Genomic DNA, 23,879 nt, shown 5'->3' with positions numbered 1-23,879 from the left:
CGAATAATTACGTTAATTTAACGAAAATATTTTATTGTCTTTATTTCAGATTAGCCTTATTGATCGTGTTCACAAAATATACAATGATACCCTTTGGCAAGATAGGCAGGTTTGTAAATTTTATTCAGTTCTGAAATTGTGTTCTTGTTTAACATGAATTTAAACTTTATTTGATTGCTTTTTAAAACAGGATATGGATGGCTTCAAAGGCATGGGTTTTGTTATAAAGAAGATCCTGGTTCATTCAGAACCAACGCGTGTGCGCGGTGGTGAGGCTCACTACAACATGGTACGAGAAAAGTGGGATGTTCGTAATCTGCTTGAGGTATGTGTATTTTATACCCCGCTCTTTATCTATAATATCGTGTATCAGTCGATAGTTTAGTTTATACATCAAGATGTTGAAGAGAAGAAATAAATCCCGGAGATTCCTGAGTAATTCAAACTTTTTGTTAGATACACAATAGAAGTGTTATAGAGACCTGAAACAATAGATAGATACACATCCCATTTATAGATCAAATCTAGCAAGTGAATAAAGAACTTATCTCTAAAGAAATAGATGTCTGATTTGTTTGGCAGGTGTTCAGTCGTGAGTATTCTCACAAGGATTTCTGCCTGGCTCACCTGTTCACGGATTTGAAGTTCGAAGGTGGTATACTTGGGCTAGCGTATGTAGGGTCACCACGTCGGAACTCCGTTGGTGGAATTTGTACACCAGGTAAAACTTTTTAATATAATAGCCACGTAATATATAAGTTTTTGTCATAAAGTTTCCTCTATTATTTGTTTTTACTTTGTTTTATATTATTTTGGTTTTATTTATGTATTTTAATTTATGTTCGTTTTGTTTTCAGCTGTTACGTGTAAAGCCTAGTGTGAGTGTCCCTATTTGTTTTGCTTTGTTCTATATGATTTGTATTTACTTATACATATACCTGTGTCTCTAAAGTATGTATTTAAATCCAAATGACGTTATCAAAATTCTATAAATAGTACATACTAAAATACTAATGTTGTCCAAGCTACACAAACAATTATCTGTCTTATTAATATGACCGATTTTGTTCACCTCATTTGTAATTGGAATTATTGACTGATCTAGATATGTATGTTTATTGGCATGCCTATGTTAAGCCATTACCTATTCTATTTCATGTTTTTAATTCTGGTGGTGTTCCTTGCTTGCTCTTTCGGCTACCTCCATTAGTAACACTGCCCCAGCTAAAAAACTAATATACTCCAACAGAATACTTCAAGAACGGCTACACTCTGTACCTGAACTCTGGTCTGAGTTCGTCTCGCAACCACTATGGTCAGCGCGTGATCACCCGTGAAGCTGACCTGGTGACTGCGCACGAGTTCGGCCACAACTGGGGCTCGGAACACGACCCCGATGTGGCCGAGTGCTCGCCCGCCGCCAGCCAGGGCGGGTCGTATCTTATGTATACTTATAGTGTCAGCGGGTATGATGTTAATAATAAGGTGAGTTTTTGCAACAAAAAAAAAACTATATTTTCACATTAAAACGTATAATTGAAAAATTACCCCACAAATATTTTATTGAGGTATGCAAATTTTATAGATAAAATACCATATAGGTTTTAATCCTATTAAAATTGAAAGAGTTCAATGGGTTGAGTATGATTCTGAATTGACCTAAGTTTCGAGTAGGTATTCTCGAGTAGAAATTATAAAGGCACATTATATTTACTGTTTTTTAACTCTCTTATTTCCATCTCTCAGCGATTCTCACCTTGTAGTCTTCGGTCGATCCGTAAAGTTCTGCAGGCTAAGTCTGGTCGCTGCTTCTCTGAGCCTGAAGAAAGCTTCTGTGGAAACCTGCGCGTTGAAGGCGGCGAGGAGTGTGACGCTGGCTTGCTAGGTAATTTTGTACTTTAAAATAACTGACTTAAAGTCGACTTTTGCGTGTTTCATTATTGTAAAAATACTTTTCTTTCAGGTACCGAGGATAATGACATGTGCTGTGACAAAAATTGTAAGCTTAGGAAAAATCAAGGGGCAGTTTGCAGGTGATTTATTTTTATAATTATCACATTTTGCCCAAATGCAAATAAATATTTTGAGTTTGAGTTCTTTGTCCATAACATGTACCAGTAATATTGGTATTTATAATGTGGTGTTATTTCCAGTGATAAGAACTCTCCGTGTTGTGCGGGGTGCGTGTTTGCTCCGCCGGGCGTGGTGTGTCGCGAGGCGGCGCACTCGGCTTGCGAGGGCGAAGCCACCTGCAATGGCGCCTCTGCTGATTGCCCCAAGGTAAAAAAAAACAAGTTCATCATCTTACGGTGGATTCCAATAACCTATCTATTCTCTGGTAAGTTATGAAACAGATAGAAGAATGCAATATTGCAGAAAGATAATAATGTCCCGCAAAGATATTTTTTTACAGGCGTTTTAATCAATCTATCTTATTATATGTCTTCGAAAACACAGCAATGATGTGAAGAAGCAGTCCTATGATTCTGTGAAAATATCTAGAATATCAGTCATATCTGTATACAAATCGAGAATATCCTCCCAATTTCTGTCACCACAGGGCTATCTGTCATACTTTACCGCCAAATTTTCAACCGGCGCCATTGCATTCTTGTGATTCATTCGAAACGCGTGAAAAACTTTTTTCAAGGGCAAAAAGATTTGTTCCTAGTGCATTTAGCCTAGGAAAAGTGAGTTTAGAAAACACGGCAGTGTATATAATAAAATGGACTCGGTGAGTAATACATGCGAGAACCGCGAGCGAGACGCGGCCGCTCCGGATGGAGGACAATCGTCGTCGACAAGCTCGAAGGCGTTGGAAAGTAGTTCCTCCTCATCCTCGGAGTTTGAGGAGGGCACGGCTTCGCCCTTGCCTAATAAGCGTTCTCGTGCGTCGGCGAGGAACCGTAAGTACAAGTCTAAACATCTCCGTACCGATCCTCGTGTTGATACTTTGTTTATATCAGTCAGGTTACTGCTATAATGGTAGGGCAGCGCCAAATAGTACAATAACGAGCTCGCAGCCTTCTGCTGCTAAGGACAGTTGTGCGGAACAATTTATTACTTTGCCGGCACAGCCCGAGTCGCTCTCTCTAAATTTGGGTGCCTTATGCCTGTTTTCACCAACGAATACCTAAATTTAGGGAGCATTTACGGAACACTTAATAAGAATTTCATTTTCACCAAAGCCTAGGTGTCAATTATAACCTTAAAATTTCACTTAAACTTGGGGGCCCGATTGATGCCTGCTTAAACAACCCCTATCATTATCATGACAAAATACAAACATATTTTGAACCGTTTCTGGCGATGGATAGTGAAATGAAACCTAAACTTTTAGAAAGTTTAGAAGCTGTGGAGGTTGTGGATATGTAAAATAATAATCATTAGAAGACCACGTACCTATCTTACGTGAAAGAGCAGATGACTGAGAAATAGTACGATGATCATGACTTTTTTATAAAATTATAGGTTATCACTTGCTATGAATGCACTTGCTAGGTCAACTATAGGCCTATTCAGACCTAAGCGGTATTCGCTACCGTCTTCGGCAGAGAAAACCCTGTGGGTATGCGGTAATATGACAGTTCAGACCTAAGCGGTATTCGCTACCACCTGCGACAGAGAAAACCCAGTGGGTATGCGATAATATTACTGTTGATGTTCGGGATGTATGCCGCTGCTGCCGCGCGGTATGTACTTGCGGCAGTGAATATCGCTCAGGTCGCTCTAGCCGCAGTATAGTTATCGGCACGGATATTGAGCTCTGACCTTCACCTGCACAGAAACCATTTATTGGTTTATTGCCTTATGTGTACAGTGCTCAAAGCGATCCCCACTCTTCCGCCGAGAGCTCAATATCCGTGCCGGAAACTATACTTGATACTAAATACCTGAGCGAAACCCGCGCGGTATCTACCTCTACCCACAGCGGCACCGAATATCGCTCGGGTTTGAATAGGCCTTAAATACCAAAACTGCAGTAGATACCAATGATTCGAAAATGGTGAATATGGAGGAGCCTATCTCCTAGGTGATAGGGGATACCCTCTGGAGGTAAGAAGTAGGCTAACATTGAACATAATTAATTATGTAAATTAAAACAAAGATAGTAAACAAATATTTTAATATTAGTCCTCATATGATGTACCAAACATTATCATCATCCTCCTGCACCAATTCAATTTGGGGTGGGCTGGGCACAGCATGTTTTTACACGTCTTTCCAATTTCTCGCACCACCTGAAACTAAATAAATATAATAAATCTATAATTTTAACCCCATACTTAAATCCATCAACTCATGGAGAACAAAAATACAATGAAGCCCACAGTAAAACAAGGAACACAGTTGAACGGCAATATCTTAATACACTGTATTATTATACACAGATATTATTCACATTTACCTGTAAACGGTTCCTATCGCATTAAAACTATTTGTGACTGGAATGTTTAATATTGTGTCTCTATGAGACTTCTGAAATTTCACTAGCTTGTCTTTTTCTTCTGTAAGAAAGGTTTATCCTCGTTTTCTCTTCTCTGCCAAAATAAACTTATCTATTCAACAATAATAAACCCAAAATTAACCTCACTCTATGTACACATACACATCAGTCAATTTGACAAACGCGCGAATGACATAGGTAAAAATTCACCTGTAGAAAACCTATTTACTGTTTTATTGCATAAAACATAGCATAATGTAGTTTAAGTTAAATTAAAATAACATCACAAGAAAAAAAACTCACAGGCTTTAGTAATATATACTCGATAGACGTTTATTTCTTAAGAAGTACAGAAAAATCATTTTATCGATAAAATATCGACTTTGCATTATCATTTGTAGAACTAGTAATCTGTCACTTACTTAAGGGATCCATGTACAAGTGTGGTGAAAATGAATTTAGGTAGGTGTCAAATTGGGAGGGGTCCTTATTAAAAGTAGCATTTAGATAGGGAAACGGTAAGAGGTTGTTGGTGAAAACGGGCATTAAACACCGAGATAGACAGTAAGAAAAATATTCCACCTAGTGATAAGGATAGGTTTAATGAGTTAAATAAGCTGCAACAATTTGACTCGCAGGCTTGGGAGGGCATTAGATACAAACAAGCTTTGCAAGGTTGCCTTGCAACCCCAGGATTTACAGGCCTTATGGTCAATGATGAGTTGTGTCACTTTAATAAGAATAAGGATTATTTAGCTGCTACTGAAATGTTTTTAGCTGGTATATCTAACAAAGTCTTAGAGCAAAGACAATTGTTGAAATCGGGTTTACAGAATATTGCAGATTGGGCTAGCGCGGATCCAACTAATTTGAACCCCAAGTCATTGGTGGACAAACTGTCAGAGATTTTTGGACCTGGGTCTTCGAGCTATAAAAATTCAGAGACCACAATGCAAATTATTTGTGGAAAACGATCTGAATCTATTGAGGTTAGGCGGGACAGGATTTTGAAAGAAATTTCAAATATGAACCTTGGGAACACATTGAGGAATGTTCCACCTAGTGCTGAACATTTATTTAGCAGAGAGGCACTACAGCCTATTATACAGTCCCTCGGAGGGTCTCAGGTCTGGCTGAATACTCCAACCTACCTCAAGGAAAGGAAAGTTACAGAGCGGGGTGAGCCCTTTCAAAATAGAAAAAATAATTTTAAAAATAAGTCTAAAAAGTTTGATAAGAAAGGACAATGCTCATGAAGTATGAGAAAAAAACCCAGGCCCGGCGCAAAAGAAATGTAACTCAAAATATAGGTAAAAATAAGTAATTAAATATTACATAGGGGGCATTATCGAAATCAGTGGCTATATGTGTGAAATTGCTATTTTAATTTTAACATCTGCGGTACATTGCTACTCAAGATTTTAGAGGTAACATAATGTATTAGTAAAAGGAACAGCAAACAGATACAGTTGTGGTTTAAGAGTGTACATAATGACATGTTTATAGCAACTTCTCCACTATTCTACCTACTTTTACAAGATTATTATCTTGTAGGATGATAGAACTAACACAGGATATGAATGTACTTTTCATTTTAATAATAACGCTTAAAAGTCATCGATTCTTTATTTCTAACACAACGAGATCCAAAAATGTTGCGGGATGCGCGAACTGTTCCTCATGTCTAGCCCACCCTAAGTAATGTAAAACGCTCATGACGCGATGACGTGGGCGCTGCAGCCTGTACTTCGGTATTGGTTTATCTTTTTGGAGAAGCTTATTACTTGCCATATTACTTGTTTGTTGTTTCAGATAGCACTTTAATTAAACTATAAGCCCCAGCTGCTCATGTTACCCCTTTAAAAAATCAAATAGCAATTTCATGCATTTAGCCATTGATTTCGATGATGCCTCCTATGCAGTATTTCATTACTTATTATTAGCTATAATTTGAGTTACTTTTCGTTTGCGCCGGGCTTGGGTTTTTTTTGAGCATTGTCCTTTAAGCATACTTCTAATAAAAACCGGCCCTTTCGTCAAAGTTCCACTAACACAGCCAATAACGATAAGTCCACCAGATCTAAAGAAGAATGACTCTCACCGGGTGTTCAGAGGAGGTTGCCTAAAATTCTCCACCGAGAGATGGGCTCAGTTGGGAGCAAATCAGTTCATTTTAAACACTATAGCCAATTACCGCTTGCCATTCAGAAGCAAACCTCCCCTGACATATCCCGGTCAGAACTTTTATAAGTGTATAGCCACCAAAGTTTCCCTGGAAATGACAAGAGTGATTCAGGATTTAAAGATGCAGGGTATCCTGGAGAAGCCAGCAGTAGTGGACCCCGGTTTCTTCTCCAAAATGTTTTTAATAAAGAAGGCGGATGGGGGATTGAGACCCATCTTCGACCTCAAGGCTTTGAACAGGTACATAGCCACAAAGCATTTTTACCTAATTTCGCAATTAGACATAGTTACCTTTCTTCAAGCAAACGACTGGCTAGTGAAGATAGATCTTCACCAAGCCTATTTCCATTTGTGTGTCGCGGAGACTCACAGACGGTTTTTGAGGGTTGTTTACAATGGAGAAATTCTCCAGTTAACTGCTCTGCCATTTGGCCTATCATCGGCGCCCCGTGTATTTGCGGCAGTCTCAAACTGGGTTGCAGAGATCCTCAGGAATCGAGGCATTCGTCTTTTGGTCTATTTGGACGACTTCCTCCTAGCTTGTCAGGACAGATCCAAGTTAATGGCACAAGTTGCGAAAACGTTGACCGTCTTGGAGTCTTTTGGGTTGGCACGTGAATTACCAGAAGTCGGTGACGGAACCAACACACAGGTTGGAATACTTGGGCCTGGTCTGGGATACTCAGTACCTAACAATCGCCTTGCCCATCAGAAAAGTAGAAGGAATAAAAGCCTCCCTGACAAAGCTATTAAAGCGGGACAACTGCTCGTTAAGAGAGTTGCAAAGCGTGTTGAGAAAACTAAACTTCGCCAACTATGCGATTCCCCAGGGCCGTCTTCACTGTCGAAAGGCCCAACTCTTCCTGAGAAAGTTCTCCCGGAGAAAACAGGCGAGCAAATTGAGTTCCGGAGTGCGAGAGGACTTCCGGTGGTGGTTGGAAGCAGTAGAGGGCTGTCCAAACCCGTTACTCAAGAATGAGGTAACGCATTTCTTGACCACAGACGCAGCGGATGCGGGCTGGGGAGCAAGTCTAAACAGCAAGTATCTCTCAGGCAAATGGGCCACGAACCAAAAAGCCTGGCACTCGAACCTAAAAGAGATGTATGCCGTTTATGCGGTAATAAGGTCACAGGGGTCATTGTTACAGAATGCCCACATTTTGGTTCAGACCGACAATCGGACTCTAGTAGCGTACATAAGGAATCAGGGCGGGACTCGGTCCTTGAAGCTGTTAGGCCTAACAACCCAGTTGTTAGAGTTGACTTGTCGGCTGAACATAACGATGACAGCGTACCACTTGCCAGGAAACCTAAACGGCATTGCAGATTGCCTGTCAAGGGGAAAGTCAGTACCCGAGTGGCACCTGCTGCCACCAGCCACGGAGGCAGTGTTCAGACAATGGGGGGTTCCAGAAATAGATCTCTTTTCTACAAGAGACACGGCAGTAGTTTCAAGGTATGTCAGTCTAGACTCAAGGGATGGCTCCGCAGAGTTCTGCGACGCCTTCAGCCAAACTTGGGACTTTCAGACGGCTTGGGTATTTCCACCTCCAAGCATGATGCCCAGGGTTCTGACACATCTGAACAAGGCAAGAGGGACATACATTGTGATAGCGCCACAGTGGACCCAGTGCTTTTGGTTTCCCGACCTGAAGACACGCGCGCAAGTACCCCCACTTCCCATAGAGAACCTGAGGGAGGTGCTGCTGGACAGGACGACGGGACTACCTCCACCGTCAGTGGACAAGCTAGTACTTCAGGCTTGGAAAATTGGGGGTGGGGAGATCAAGTAAAGGACTGGAGCAGAGACGAAAAAAGATTGTTGAGAAGTAGCTGGCGCCCCTCCACTGTTAATACGTATAGTGCACCTTTAAAAAGATGGATACTTTAGTGTGAATCCCATGGAGTGGATAATAAGTGCCCAGAGGGCAAGGACCTAGCCAGATTTTTAGCTAATTTCCACTTAGAGATAAGTCGTGGTGGCCTAGTGGGCAAAGAACCAACCTCTCGAGTGTGAGGGCGCGGGTTCGATTCCAGGTCAGGCAAGTACCAATGCAACTTTTCTAAGTTTGTATGTACTTTCTAAGTATATCTTAGACACCATTGGCTGTGTTTCGGATGGCACGTTAAACTTTAGGTCCCGGCTGTCATTGAACATCCTTGGCAGTCGTTACGCTTAGTCAGAAGCCAGTAAGTCTGACACCAGTCTAACCAAGGGGTATCGGGTTGCCCGGGTAACTGGGTTGAGGAGGTCAGATAGGCAGTCGCTTCTTGTAAAGCACTGGTCCTCGGCTGAATCCGGTTAGACTGGAAGCCGACCCCAACATGATTGGGAAAAAGGCTCGGAGGATGATTACACTTAGAGAAAGGTTTTGCATACAGCACGGTAATGTTGCACAAGTCTGCTGTCTCAACTTACTGTGCACCTAGGGTTGAGAACTTGGCCAAAAATTTTTTCGTTCAGCGGTTTTAAAGGCAGTGAGTCTAGCTAAACCACGCCCAGCAAAGCTACCCGTATGGGATGTTAAAATCCTAACTAATATTATAAATGTGAAAGTAACTCTGTCTGTCTGTCTTTTCTTCACGCCTTAACTAAGGGACTGATTTGTGTGAAATTTGGTACAGACATAGTCTGGAACTTGAGAAAGGACATAGGATAGTTTTTATTACAAAGAAATACAAAAATAAAAATAAAATTTATTCCGGACATATACCGCCATCTATTGCTCAAACCATAAATCTGCCGCAAGTCACTATTCCACGCGAACGAAGTCGCGGGCAAAAGCTAGTATTGTATGAGTGGTTAAAGTCTTCAGAATTTCCAGACACTCTTTTTTATCAAAGCAGACACACTGCATTGATTCTTTTACTTGCATCTGGCCGAAGGTTGCATGATCTTACACTTTTGGAGCTTGGTGATCAAGGATATGCTGAAACTGAGGACACAGTAACATTCTGGCCAAAATTTGGCTCAAAAACAGACACAAGTTCTCATAGACAATCAGGCTGGCTTCTCATGAAGCACCAAGATTCTTTGCCCAGTCACTAACGTTAAGAAGTTAGTCAAGATTTCAGAGACTAGACGCAATCAAACTACAAATGTTAATTCCCTTTTTATATCAATCACCGGTCATACAAAGCCTGCCTCTAAGACCATGATCTCAGGATGGGTGAGGTCAGCCTTCAAATTGGCACAGATAGATGGCTACTATCCAGGCAGCATAAGGTCAGCAGTGGCCTCCAGGATATGGCTTGACAATAGACCTATACAGGAGACATTAGAAAGAGGAAACTGGAAGTGTGTGGAAACCTTTTCTAAATATTACTGTAGAAAAGTCGTGGTGGCCTAGTGGGTAAAGGACCAAACTCTCAAGTATGAGGGCGCGGGTTCGATCCCAGGTCAGACAACTTTTCTAAGTTTGTATGTACTTTCTATGTATATCTTAGACACCATTGGCTGTGTTTCGGATGGCACGTTAAACTGTAGGTCCCGGCTGTCATTGAACATCCTTGGCAGTCGTTACGGGTAGTCAGAAGCCAGTAAGTCTGACACCAGTCTAACCAAGGGGTATCGGGTTGCCCGGGCAACTGGGTTGAGGAGGTCAAATAGGCAGTCGCTTCTTGTAAAGCACTGGTATTCAGCTGAATCCGGTTAGACTGGAAGCCGACCCCAACATGATTGGGAAAAGGCTCGGAGGATGATGAGGATGACTGTAGAAATATAAATAAGCCTGTCAGTGAGGATGTCCCTGGTCTACTTTATAATAATTTTAAAACAATGTGATTAATAGTATAGTACAGTAATCGCATAGAATAGTGACTTCCGGCATATTTTTGGTTTGACCAATAGATGGCGCTATATGTCCGGAATAAATTTTATTTTTTATTTTTATATATTTTTTTGAAATAAAAACTATTCTATGTCCTTTCTCAAGTTCCAAACTATGTCTGTATCAAATTTCACACAAATCGGTTCAGTAGTTTAGGCGTGAAGAAAAGACAGACAGACAGACAGACAGAGTTACTTTCACATTTATAATATTAGTTAGGATAATATTAGTTAGGATAATGTGATTTTGATCTCAATTATTAAGGCTGAACAGCTGAAGTGTTTATGTTTGAAAATTATTTGTTAATTTGTGGCAGTTAAACTGCATTTTTATTTATCAATCCTAAGAAGGAAGTTATGTTTTTTTTTTCATATTGAATTGTTAAATTTGAGTTTCTTGGTAAGAAAAATATAAATATTTTAAACTAATAGTGTGGTTGGATTTTGTTCTTAACATTTTCCCAGCAAATATTGAAAGTTAAAGATGGTTAAAAGAGAGTGATAAGAAAATTTGTTATATGGAAGTACCTAGTAAATTATATTACTCTCACATTGCATTCTTGTGTTTTATAATTTCTGATCACCAGCAGATATCAAACAGGTCTTCACATCATTGCTGTGTTTTCGAAGACATATAATATGATGTTTTGCATTAAGACAAAACAGGTATTATATGTAGAAGAAAACACAGCAATGAGCCAAGGTTCTTGCTGATGATGAAGACTGCAATGGCGCCGGTTGAAAATTTGGCGGTAAAGTATGACAGATAGCCCTGTGGTGACAGAAATTGGGAGGATATTCTCGATTTGTATACAGATATAACTGATATTCTCGATATTTTCACAGAATCATAGGACTGCTTCTTCACATCATTGCTGTGTTTTCTTCTACATATAATACCTGTTTTGTCTTAATGCAAAACAGTCATATTATGTCAAGCTCATCGTAGGCTAAAAGATGGCTATAATCGAAAAGATACTACTGTGTTATTTTGACAAGTTCATAAATCCTCTTAGATTAACTGTAAACAACGGTATGAACATTGTTAGAATCAGTAGATATAAATATGTATATTTCCAGGCACCGGCAATAGCAGATGAGCATGAGTGCGCGGAGCGAGGTCGATGTCGGAATGGCACTTGTGTGCCCTACTGCGAGACGCAGGGAATGCATAGCTGCATGTGTGATATTGGTAAGTATATAACCATTTAATACATAAAATCTCGTTTATTCTTTTGCGAATGGACAAGGACGCCATTGTAAAAATCAATGGGGTTTTTCGTTTTTCGTCAAAATGTCAAAAACAGATCTATAAATATCTAGCCCATACATATAGATCTTCATAATGTTGTTTACTACTACCTAGACTTTACAATGGGATATTCCCGTTTACAGTTGCCGATGCATGTAAGCGCTGCTGTCGCAAGAGTCTGAACAAGACTTGCTTCCCGGTGGCGCATAATGACATACTGCCTGATGGTACGCCGTGCATACAAGGATTCTGTAATAAGGTTAGTAAAATACCTATTTCCATAGCGATATTTCTTATTAAAATAGATCAATTTTGAACACATAAATATTTGTGCAAATGAATATGTACCTTCCTATTTTTTATTCTGCCAGGGTGTATGCGAGAAAACAATTCAAGACGTGGTGGAACGCTTTTGGGACATAATAGAAGACATCAATATTAACAACGTGTTGGGTTTCCTTCGTGACAATATAGTGGGCGTGGTCGTTTTAGTCACCGCCTTCATATGGATACCTGCTAGTTGCGTGGTAAGTTTCTGCTAAGTTAGTTCATATTCTTGATTTTCTCATACAATAATGCAAAGGGAGATTTTGTATAGATAGCAATAGCATAACAATTATTTTGCTCTCTCAAAATAAGAGATAAACAGAAGGAAACAGTAATTTTAAGTATAAACTTCACTAGTATAAATTACTATAGTTGAGTTTATCTTTATCCGGTTAGGTTAGTAATATTGAGGGTTTATTTTTAGATCAGCTACGTAGATCGTCGCCGTCAGCGACAACATCAGAAGTACCTCGACTGGGAGAGACAACACGATCTCATTCATCCTTCATCGCCACGGAAAATTATTCATACAAGGTAAGCTATTATTCCGAGATACCGAGCTAGTTGCTCTTGCAGTGGGATTTCGGATTTTTTAGGAAATAAAACAATGGTGAATGTTATGTTAGGATGCCAGACGTCAGGGAAAATGGATCTAAGTAAATAAGTGAAATTTTAGGGTCGATTTATACTAGCGCAGAGTCGAAGCGCATCGAAGGTTCAAATTTTTTACAACTAAAGCGAAGCCGCACGAATGCACACTCACGTGTAGTAATGGGCATCAACAGCAGAGCTATTGAATCACTTGCCAGTTGACGCGTTGGTTCGCTAGTGGGCGCGAGAATTTGTGTAGTTAGCGCGCAGACGCGCGAATTCCCACGAATGCGCGCGTCTTTTTTCAATCTCCGAAGTAATGTGTGCGTTACGCCGTGGAGTTAAGGTTGAATTTGTTATGTTCAGTTTTGGACCGACGCTTCGATGCGCTTCGACTCTGCGCTAGTATAAATCGACCCTTACAACCCAAGCAGCAAATAAATGGTCGAGAGCACGTTCTGTTTTCGCCTTTAAGATCTATAAAAGTACTAAAAACGGTCGAGTAAAAGCGTTAGAAACGTTTACTCAACGCGAAAAAGGCGCAAATTATTCAGACTAAAGTCCTTTTAAAGTGGAATAAGCGCTGAGTAAGCAACCTAAACATGCTGTAAGATTTGAGTAAAAGTGGTAGAAGACACTAGGAGTGTTTTAAGAGCAACAAAAATGCGTATATAGGATATTTAGTTCAATAAACGCAATCGATACAGATAATTTTAGTTCTATAACAACAAAAAGAATGCAACAACAAAATGAATTTTACTCGACTAATAAGTGCTTTAAATGATCTTACGGAGGCTCTTCTTACCTAATTTAATATTCAGCGCTTATTTGTAAACTACATTTCAAAGGTTAAGAAAAAGGAAATATAAGTTTTTGAGTAATCAATAGTAATAAGTCAATATGTTTATTTTTACTGTTCGTGTAGCTACTTCAAAATATCATGCGCAAAAAGCTTTATTGTTAAACCCAAAGGAATTTTTACATATACATTAATGCGCTGTCTATTTTCTTAAAGGAGATGGCCAAAAAAAAAAACCCAGAGTCGACAGAAACTTCGTATGTATGGTTGGATTCAGTATAATCTAGACACACGGCAGTGTGTCCGCCAAGTTCGAGCAAAAAAAGCGACACACCGGCCGTGGGTTATATTACACGAACCATTTCGGGCCAAATTCGACCCCCCTATAACTCAAAATCTATTTTATTTACGCATATCAAATTTCTAGTATCTGTTGAGACCCCCTCACTTATCTAAAATACAAAATTTCATTAATATACCTATTATAGGTCTTGAGATATTGACGTCAGAAAATCGCTATTTTTACTATACACTCACTGACTGACTGACTCACTCATCAAAAACCTAGACCACTTCCAATGGTCGTATTGACTTGAAATTTGGCATGGAGGTAGGTCTTTATGTCAAGGTAAAGGGAAAAATCTGAAAATGGCCAAGTGTGAGTCGGTTTCAAAATAATGAAGGTGTTTATACCCCTAAGGAACTAAAACGAACTAAATTTATCTATATTTATATAATATATCTTCGAATGGTCGTATTGACTTGAAATTTGGCATGGAGGTAGGTCTTTATGTCAAGGTAAAGGGACAAATCTGAAAATGGCCAAGTGTGAGTCACTTTCGAAAATAATGAATGTGTAACTTTGATCCACGAACATAATATATGATAACATGTCATGTCAGTCTGTTGGTAAATCTAGTACATTTAGTTAATCTAGTTTATTTCTTTGTAAGAAGCATAGTGCATATTCAAAACTTAATAATAAGAAAACAATAAAATAAACAACCTTACAAAATAAATGAAATCCCACCCAAAACAAAATGTGAAAGACTGCCAAGTTCGATAAAATGGGAATACTTCGCCTATAAAAGAAGTGAGATCTGAATAAGTACCAAGTTCCATACACATACCTTAGTTAAAAATAGTTCCTTTTTAATGATGTTACTTGGCAAGTTTCAATAGAAAATTAAATACTTGATTCATTGCGTTTAGTAGGTTTATAACAAGGTGTGTGAAAACTTGCCAAGTAACATCATGAAAAAGTAACTATTTTTAACTAAGGTATGTGTATGGAACTTGGTACTTAAACCCAGAGTCGACAGAAACTTCGTATGTATGGTTGGATTCAGTATAATTTGTAGATTACAAAAGTATTTCATATCATCTAAAACCATGGGGTTGTCTTTTATAAGGTTTTTCGATTAAGATTTTAGTACATAAAAAACTTAACTTTTCTGTTTACTTTCTTTTCATAAGAAGTTGTGCATAGGTAAAACTTTACACTCAGGTGTATGTCTGTTAGCACTATACACGAGTGAAGGTTTAGAGCTGACCTTATGATGGAGAAGAGAGAAGGTCAAAAGAACTCGGCAATGGTAAATATTAACTACCTCGTGTTTGGGCTTATATTATTCGCATTGACAAGAACTTTTCACTTATGCGAATAGTGACTAAAATCTAAAATAATAAAAAACTTTTTACTTTTTTAAGTTTTCTTTTTATCAACCTTGCCAGTTCAGAAGTTTACACATAACAGGGAACCCTCTTCAAGTAGGTAAGGTCGGTACTTAAACGTATCAAGAGTGGTTCATGTGACTAGTGCAATCGGTGGGGGTCAAACTCAAGACCTTTACATTACCAGGCAAACTCTGTAACTATGGGGATATTACTATTCGCATGTATAATGTTAGTATACCTTGTTTTTTATGGTCCTTTATGTAAATATTCTTTAAAATCAACAGAAATTCAACATAACCTATTTTTGTAAAAATATGATATAGCTCCTATACCCCATGGATTTCAGGCTTGACTTTTTGGCACCATCAAAGGTCTATCATAATGAACCCATTGGTACCCATTTCGTTGCTGTCGATTCTGGGTTTTTTTACTATGAAAATTTGGCCATCTCCTTTGGACGACTATTATTAAACTAGCTTCTTGCCCGCGACTTCGTACGCGGATCCTGTCCCTTATGCCAGCGACTTTTCAGCGACGGGGTCAGCAAAATCAAATATCTGAATCGTCTGATGTTGAATTTTAAGGGCCCGTTGACGGGAAAACAACGGGATACGCAAAATCATTCGAAAGGACAATGCCAGGGTCTGGGCTCATAGTTTGCCCAGCAATGGGAGTAGTTCCAGGGGGTTCCTTAGTGCACTCTGAACACGTAATGCAAATATTTTTGAAATCGCTCCCTGGGGTCCTGAGGAAAACCGGTTCAAATATTCTCCACGAAGAGTCACTTTACAAGGCCTGAGCCATTTGCCCAGTAGTAAGAGTGGTCAAAGTAGGTTCTTTACTTCAATCTTAACACGAAATTAAAATATTTTTGAAATCGGTCCCAGGGGTCCCGCGAAAAACCGATTCAAATGTTCTCCTTAGATAGTCACTTAACAAAGTCTTTGGCATTTTCCCAGTAGTGGGAGTGGTCAAAATAGGTTCTTTACTTCACTCTTAACATGAAATCCAAATATTTTTGAAATCGGTCCCTGGGGTCCGGAGAAAAACCGGTTCTAATATTCCACATGAACAGTTGCTTAACAAAGCCTGTCTTATTTACCCAGTAGTGGGAGTGATTGAAATAGGTTCCTTACTTCACTTTTAACATGAAATTAAAATATTTTTGAAATCAGTCCCAGGGGTCCCGAGAAAAACCGATTCAAATGTTCTCCTTAGATAGTCACTTAACAAAGTCTTTGGCATTTGCCCAGTAGTGGGAGTGGTCAAAATAGGTTCTTTACTTCACTCTTAACATGAAATCAAAATATTTTTGAAATCAGTCCTTGGGGTCCGGAGAAAACCCGGTTCTAATATTCCACATGAACAGTCGCTTTACAAAGCCTGTCTTATTTACCCAGTAGTGGGAGTGATTGAAATAGGTTCCTTAATTCACTTTTAACATGAAATTAAAATATTTTTGAAATCGGTCAAAGGAGACCCAAGAAAAAAACTGATTCAAATGTTCTCCTCAGATAGTCACTTAACAAAGCTTTGGCATTTGCCCAGTACTGGGAGTGGTCAAAGTAGGTTCTTTACTTCACTCTTAACATGAAATCAAAATATTTTTGAAATCAGTCCTTGGGGTCCGGAGAAAACCCGGTTCTAATATTCCACATGAACAGTCGCTTTACAAAGCCTGTCTTATTTACCCAGTAGTGGGAGTGATTGAAATAGGTTCCTTAATTCACTTTTAACATGAAATTAAAATATTTTTGAAATCGGTCAAAGGAGACCGAGAAAAACTGATTCAAATGTTCTCCTCAGATAGTCACTTAACAAAGTCTTTGGCATTTGCCCAGTACTGGGAGTGGTCAAAGTAGGTTCTTTACTTCACTCTTAACATGAAATCAAAATATTTTTGAAATCAGTCCTTGGGGTCCGGAGAAAACCCGGTTCTAATATTCCACATGAACAGTCGCTTTACAAAGCCTGTCTTATTTACCCAGTAGTGGGAGTGATTGAAATAGGTTCCTTAATTCACTTTTAACATGAAATTAAAATATTTTTGAAATCGGTCAAAGGAGACCCGAGAAAAAAACTGATTCAAATGTTCTCCTCAGATAGTCACTTAACAAAGTCTTTGGCATTTGCCCAGTACTGGGAGTGGTCAAAGTAGGTTCTTTACTTCACTCTTAACATGAAATCAAAATATTTTTAAATCAGTCCTTGGGGTCCGGAGAAAACCGGTTCTAATATTCCACATGAACAGTCGCTTTACAAAGCCTGTCTTATTTACCCAGTAGTGGGAGTGATTGAAATAGGTTCCTTAATTCACTTTTAACATGAAATTAAAATATTTTTGAAATCGGTCAAAGGAGACCCGAAAAAACTGATTCAAATGTTCTCCTCAGATAGTCACTTAACAAAGTCTTTGGCATTTGCCCAGTACTGGGAGTGGTCAAAGTAGGTTCTTTACTTCACTCTTAACATGAAATCAAAATATTTTTGAAATCAGTCCTTGGGTTCCGGAGAAAACCCGGTTCTAATATTCCACATGAACAGTCACTTTACAAAGCCTGTCTTATTTACCCAGTAGTGGGAGTGATTGAAATAGGTTCCTTACTTCACTTTTAACATGAAATTAAAATATTTTTGAAATCAGTCAAAGGGGACCCGAAAAACCGATTCAAATGTTCTCCTCAGATAGTCACTTAACAAAGTCTTTGGCATTTGCCCAGTAGTGGGAGTGGTCAAAGTAGGTTCTTTACTTCACTCTTAACATGAAATCAAAATATTTTTGAAATCAGTCCCTGGGGTCCGAGAAAACCGGTTCTAATATTCCACATGAACAGTCGCTTTACAAAGCCTGTCTTATTTACCCAGTAGTGGGAGTGATTGAAATAGGTTCCTTAATTCACTTTTAACATGAAATTAAAATATTTTTGAAATCGGTCAAAGGAGACCCGAAAAACTGATTCAAATGTTCTCCTCAGATAGTCACTTAACAAAGTCTTTGGCATTTGCCCAGTACTGGGAGTGGTCAAAGTAGGTTCTTTACTTCACTCTTAACATGAAATCAAAATATTTTTGAAATCAGTCCTTGGGGTCCGGAGAAACCCGGTTCTAATATTCCACATGAACAGTCGCTTTACAAAGCCTGTCTTATTTACCCAGTAGTGGGAGTGATTGAAATAGGTTCCTTAATTCACTTTTAACATGAAATTAAAATATTTTTGAAATCGGTCAAAGGAGACCCGAAAAAACTGATTCAAATGTTCTCCTCAGATAGTCACTTAACAAAGTCTTTGGCATTTGCCCAGTACTGGGAGTGGTCAAAGTAGGTTCTTTACTTCACTCTTAACATGAAATCAAAATATTTTTGAAATCAGTCCTTGGGGTCCGGAGAAAACCCGGTTCTAATATTCCACATGAACAGTCGCTTTACAAAGCCTGTCTTATTTACCCAGTAGTGGGAGTGATTGAAATAGGTTCCTTAATTCACTTTTAACATGAAATTAAAATATTTTTGAAATCAGTCAAAGGAGACCCGAGAAAAACTGATTCAAATGTTCTCCTCAGATAGTCACTTAACAAAGCCTTTGGCATTTGCCCAGTAGTGGCAGTGGTCAAAGTAGGTTCTTTACTTCACTCTTAACATGAAATCAAAATATTTTTGAAATCAGTCCTTGGGGTCCGAGAAAACCCGGTTCTAATATTCCACATGAACAGTCGCTTTACAAAGCCTGTCTTATTTACCCAGTAGTGGGAGTGATTGAAATAGGTTCCTTAATTCACTTTTAACATGAAATTAAAATATTTTTGAAATCGGTCAAAGGAGACCCGAGAAAAAAACTGATTCAAATGTTCTCCTCAGATAGTCACTTAACAAAGTCTTTGGCATTTGCCCAGTACTGGGAGTGGTCAAAGTAGGTTCTTTACTTCACTCTTAACATGAAATCAAAATATTTTTGAAATCAGTCCTTGGGGTCCGAGAAAACCCGGTTCTAATATTCCACATGAACAGTCGCTTTACAAAGCCTGTCTTATTTACCCAGTAGTGGGAGTGATTGAAATAGGTTCCTTAATTCACTTTTAACATGAAATTAAAATATTTTTGAAATCGGTCAAAGGAGACCGAGAAAAAACTGATTCAAATGTTCTCCTCAGATAGTCACTTAACAAAGTCTTTGGCATTTGCCCAGTACTGGGAGTGGTCAAAGTAGGTTCTTTACTTCACTCTTAACATGAAATCAAAATATTTTTGAAATCAGTCCTTGGGGTCCGGAGAAAACCCGGTTCTAATATTCCACATGAACAGTCGCTTTACAAAGCCTGTCTTATTTACCCAGTAGTGGGAGTGATTGAAATAGGTTCCTTAATTCACTTTTAACATGAAATTAAAATATTTTTGAAATCGGTCAAAGGAGACCCGAGAAAAAAACTGATTCAAATGTTCTCCTCAGATAGTCACTTAACAAAGTCTTTGGCATTTGCCCAGTACTGGGAGTGGTCAAAGTAGGTTCTTTACTTCACTCTTAACATGAAATCAAAATATTTTGAAATCAGTCCTTGGGGTCCGAGAAAACCCGGTTCTAATATTCCACATGAACAGTCGCTTTACAAAGCCTGTCTTATTTACCCAGTAGTGGGAGTGATTGAAATAGGTTCCTTAATTCACTTTTAACATGAAATTAAAATATTTTTGAAATCAGTCAAAGGAGACCGAGAAAAAACTGATTCAAATGTTCTCCTCAGATAGTCACTTAACAAAGCCTTTGGCATTTGCCCAGTAGTGGCAGTGGTCAAAGTAGGTTCTTTACTTCACTCTTAACATGAAATCAAAATATTTTTGAAATCAGTCCTTGGGGTCCGGAGAAAACCCGGTTCTAATATTCCACATGAACAGTCGCTTTACAAAGCCTGTCTTATTTACCCAGTAGTGGGAGTGATTGAAATAGGTTCCTTAATTCACTTTTAACATGAAATTAAAATATTTTTGAAATCGGTCAAAGGAGACCGAGAAAAAACTGATTCAAATGTTCTCCTCAGATAGTCACTTAACAAAGTCTTTGGCATTTGCCCAGTACTGGGAGTGGTCAAAGTAGGTTCTTTACTTCACTCTTAACATGAAATCAAAATATTTTTGAAATCAGTCCTTGGGGTCCGGAGAAAACCCGGTTCTAATATTCCACATGAACAGTCGCTTTACAAAGCCTGTCTTATTTACCCAGTAGTGGGAGTGATTGAAATAGGTTCCTTAATTCACTTTTAACATGAAATTAAAATATTTTTGAAATCGGTCAAAGGAGACCCGAAAAAACTGATTCAAATGTTCTCCTCAGATAGTCACTTAACAAAGTCTTTGGCATTTGCCCAGTAGTGGGAGTGGTCAAAGTAGGTTCTTTACTTCACTCTTAACATGAAATCAAAATATTTTGAAATCAGTCCTTGGGGTCCGGAGAAAACCCGGTTCTAATATTCCACATGAACAGTCGCTTTACAAAGCCTGTCTTATTTACCCAGTAGTGGGAGTGATTGAAATAGGTTCCTTACTTCACTTTTAACATGAAATTAAAATATTTTTGAAATCGGTCAAAGGGACCCGAGAAAACTGATTCAAATGTTCTCCTCAGATAGTCACTTAACAAAGTCTTTGGCATTTGCCCAGTACTGGGAGTGGTCAAAGTAGGTTCTTTACTTCACTCTTAACATGAAATCAAAATATTTTTGAAATCAGTCCTTGGGGTCCGGAGAAAACCGGTTCTAATATTCCACATGAACAGTCGCTTTACAAAGCCTGTCTTATTTGCCCAGGAGTGGGAGTGATTGGAGTAGGTTCCTTACTTCACTTTTAACATGAAATTAAAATATTTTTGAAATCGGTTCCAGGGGTCCCGAGAAAAACCGATTTGCCCAGTACTGGGAGTGGTCAAAGTAGGTTCTTTACTTCACTCTTAACATGAAATCAAAATATTTTTGAAATCAGTCCTTGGGGTCCGGAGAAAACCCGGTTCTAATATTCCACATGAACAGTCGCTTTACAAAGCCTGTCTTATTTACCCAGTAGTGGGAGTGATTGAAATAGGTTCCTTAATTCACTTTTAACATGAAATTAAAATATTTTTGAAATCGGTCAAAGGAGACCCGAGAAAAAAACTGATTCAAATGTTCTCCTCAGATAGTCACTTAACAAAGTCTTTGGCATTTGCCCAGTACTGGGAGTGGTCAAAGTAGGTTCTTTACTTCACTCTTAACATGAAATCAAAATATTTTTGAAATCAGTCCTTGGGGTCCGGAGAAAACCCGGTTCTAATATTCCACATGAACAGTCGCTTTACAAAGCCTGTCTTATTTACCCAGTAGTGGGAGTGATTGAAATAGGTTCCTTAATTCACTTTTAACATGAAATTAAAATATTTTTGAAATCGGTCAAAGGAGACCGAGAAAAAACTGATTCAAATGTTCTCCTCAGATAGTCACTTAACAAAGCTTTGGCATTTGCCCAGTAGTGGCAGTGGTCAAAGTAGGTTCTTTACTTCACTCTTAACATGAAATCAAAATATTTTTGAAATCAGTCCTTGGGGTCCGGAGAAAACCCGGTTCTAATATTCCACATGAACAGTCGCTTTACAAAGCCTGTCTTATTTACCCAGTAGTGGGAGTGATTGAAATAGGTTCCTTAATTCACTTTTAACATGAAATTAAAATATTTTTGAAATCGGTCAAAGGAGACCCGAGAAAAAAACTGATTCAAATGTTCTCCTCAGATAGTCACTTAACAAAGTCTTTGGCATTTGCCCAGTAGTGGGAGTGGTCAAAGTAGGTTCTTTACTTCACTCTTAACATGAAATCAAAATATTTTTGAAATCAGTCCTTGGGGTCCGGAGAAAACCCGGTTCTAATATTCCACATGAACAGTCGCTTTACAAAGCCTGTCTTATTTACCCAGTAGTGGGAGTGATTGAAATAGGTTCCTTAATTCACTTTTAACATGAAATTAAAATATTTTTGAAATCGGTCAAAGGAGACCCGAGAAAAACTGATTCAAATGTTCTCCTCAGATAGTCACTTAACAAAGTCTTTGGCATTTGCCCAGTACTGGGAGTGGTCAAAGTAGGTTCTTTACTTCACTCTTAACATGAAATCAAAATATTTTTGAAATCAGTCCTTGGGGTCCGGAGAAAACCCGGTTCTAATATTCCACATGAACAGTCGCTTTACAAAGCCTGTCTTATTTACCCAGTAGTGGGAGTGATTGAAATAGGTTCCTTAATTCACTTTTAACATGAAATTAAAATATTTTTGAAATCGGTCAAAGGAGACCCGAGAAAAAAACTGATTCAAATGTTCTCCTCAGATAGTCACTTAACAAAGTCTTTGGCATTTGCCCAGTACTGGGAGTGGTCAAAGTAGGTTCTTTACTTCACTCTTAACATGAAATCAAAATATTTTTGAAATCAGTCCTTGGGGTCCGAGAAAACCCGGTTCTAATATTCCACATGAACAGTCGCTTTACAAAGCCTGTCTTATTTACCCAGTAGTGGGAGTGATTGAAATAGGTTCCTTAATTCACTTTTAACATGAAATTAAAATATTTTTGAAATCGGTCAAAGGAGACCCGAGAAAAAAACTGATTCAAATGTTCTCCTCAGATAGTCACTTAACAAAGTCTTTGGCATTTGCCCAGTACTGGGAGTGGTCAAAGTAGGTTCTTTACTTCACTCTTAACATGAAATCAAAATATTTTTGAAATCAGTCCTTGGGGTCCGAGAAAACCCGGTTCTAATATTCCACATGAACAGTCGCTTTACAAAGCCTGTCTTATTTACCCAGTAGTGGGAGTGATTGAAATAGGTTCCTTAATTCACTTTTAACATGAAATTAAAATATTTTTGAAATCGGTCAAAGGAGACCGAGAAAAAACTGATTCAAATGTTCTCCTCAGATAGTCACTTAACAAAGTCTTTGGCATTTGCCCAGTACTGGGAGTGGTCAAAGTAGGTTCTTTACTTCACTCTTAACATGAAATCAAAATATTTTTGAAATCAGTCCTTGGGGTCCGGAGAAAACCGGTTCTAATATTCCACATGAACAGTCGCTTTACAAAGCCTGTCTTATTTACCCAGTAGTGGGAGTGATTGAAATAGGTTCCTTAATTCACTTTTAACATGAAATTAAAATATTTTTGAAATCGGTCAAAGGAGACCCGAGAAAAACTGATTCAAATGTTCTCCTCAGATAGTCACTTAACAAAGTCTTTGGCATTTGCCCAGTACTGGGAGTGGTCAAAGTAGGTTCTTTACTTCACTCTTAACATGAAATCAAAATATTTTTGAAATCAGTCCTTGGGGTCCGAGAAAACCCGGTTCTAATATTCCACATGAACAGTCGCTTTACAAAGCCTGTCTTATTTACCCAGTAGTGGGAGTGATTGAAATAGGTTCCTTAATTCACTTTTAACATGAAATTAAAATATTTTTGAAATCGGTCAAAGGAGACCCGAGAAAAAAACTGATTCAAATGTTCTCCTCAGATAGTCACTTAACAAAGTCTTTGGCATTTGCCCAGTACTGGGAGTGGTCAAAGTAGGTTCTTTACTTCACTCTTAACATGAAATCAAAATATTTTGAAATCAGTCCTTGGGGTCCGGAGAAAACCCGGTTCTAATATTCCACATGAACAGTCGCTTTACAAAGCCTGTCTTATTTACCCAGTAGTGGGAGTGATTGAAATAGGTTCCTTAATTCACTTTTAACATGAAATTAAAATATTTTTGAAATCGGTCAAAGGA

The 23,879-nt window shown here is 38.5% G+C and overlaps 1 protein-coding gene across 1 annotated transcript in view; it reads left to right on the top strand.

Moving 5' to 3' along the window:
- The window catches only part of LOC110384278 (ADAM 17-like protease), a 57,234-nt gene that overhangs the window by 1,579 nt on the left and 31,776 nt on the right, over positions 1–23,879 (top strand). Inside the window, exons 6-16 of the mRNA XM_064038755.1 lie at positions 50–109; positions 191–325; positions 583–721; positions 1,250–1,485; positions 1,747–1,885; positions 1,964–2,033; positions 2,154–2,280; positions 11,541–11,652; positions 11,856–11,971; positions 12,084–12,239; positions 12,464–12,573. Coding sequence (XP_063894825.1) covers positions 50–109; positions 191–325; positions 583–721; positions 1,250–1,485; positions 1,747–1,885; positions 1,964–2,033; positions 2,154–2,280; positions 11,541–11,652; positions 11,856–11,971; positions 12,084–12,239; positions 12,464–12,573 — 1,400 coding nt within the window. The remainder of the gene's footprint in view (positions 1–49; positions 110–190; positions 326–582; positions 722–1,249; positions 1,486–1,746; positions 1,886–1,963; positions 2,034–2,153; positions 2,281–11,540; positions 11,653–11,855; positions 11,972–12,083; positions 12,240–12,463; positions 12,574–23,879) is intronic.

Source organism: Helicoverpa armigera, chromosome 17 (assembly GCF_030705265.1).
Source record: "Helicoverpa armigera isolate CAAS_96S chromosome 17, ASM3070526v1, whole genome shotgun sequence".
In the NCBI taxonomy this organism is placed as follows: Eukaryota; Metazoa; Arthropoda; class Insecta; order Lepidoptera; family Noctuidae; genus Helicoverpa; species Helicoverpa armigera.
Note: the sequence above shows the minus strand (reverse complement) of the source record. Positions and strands in the feature narration are given on the sequence as shown.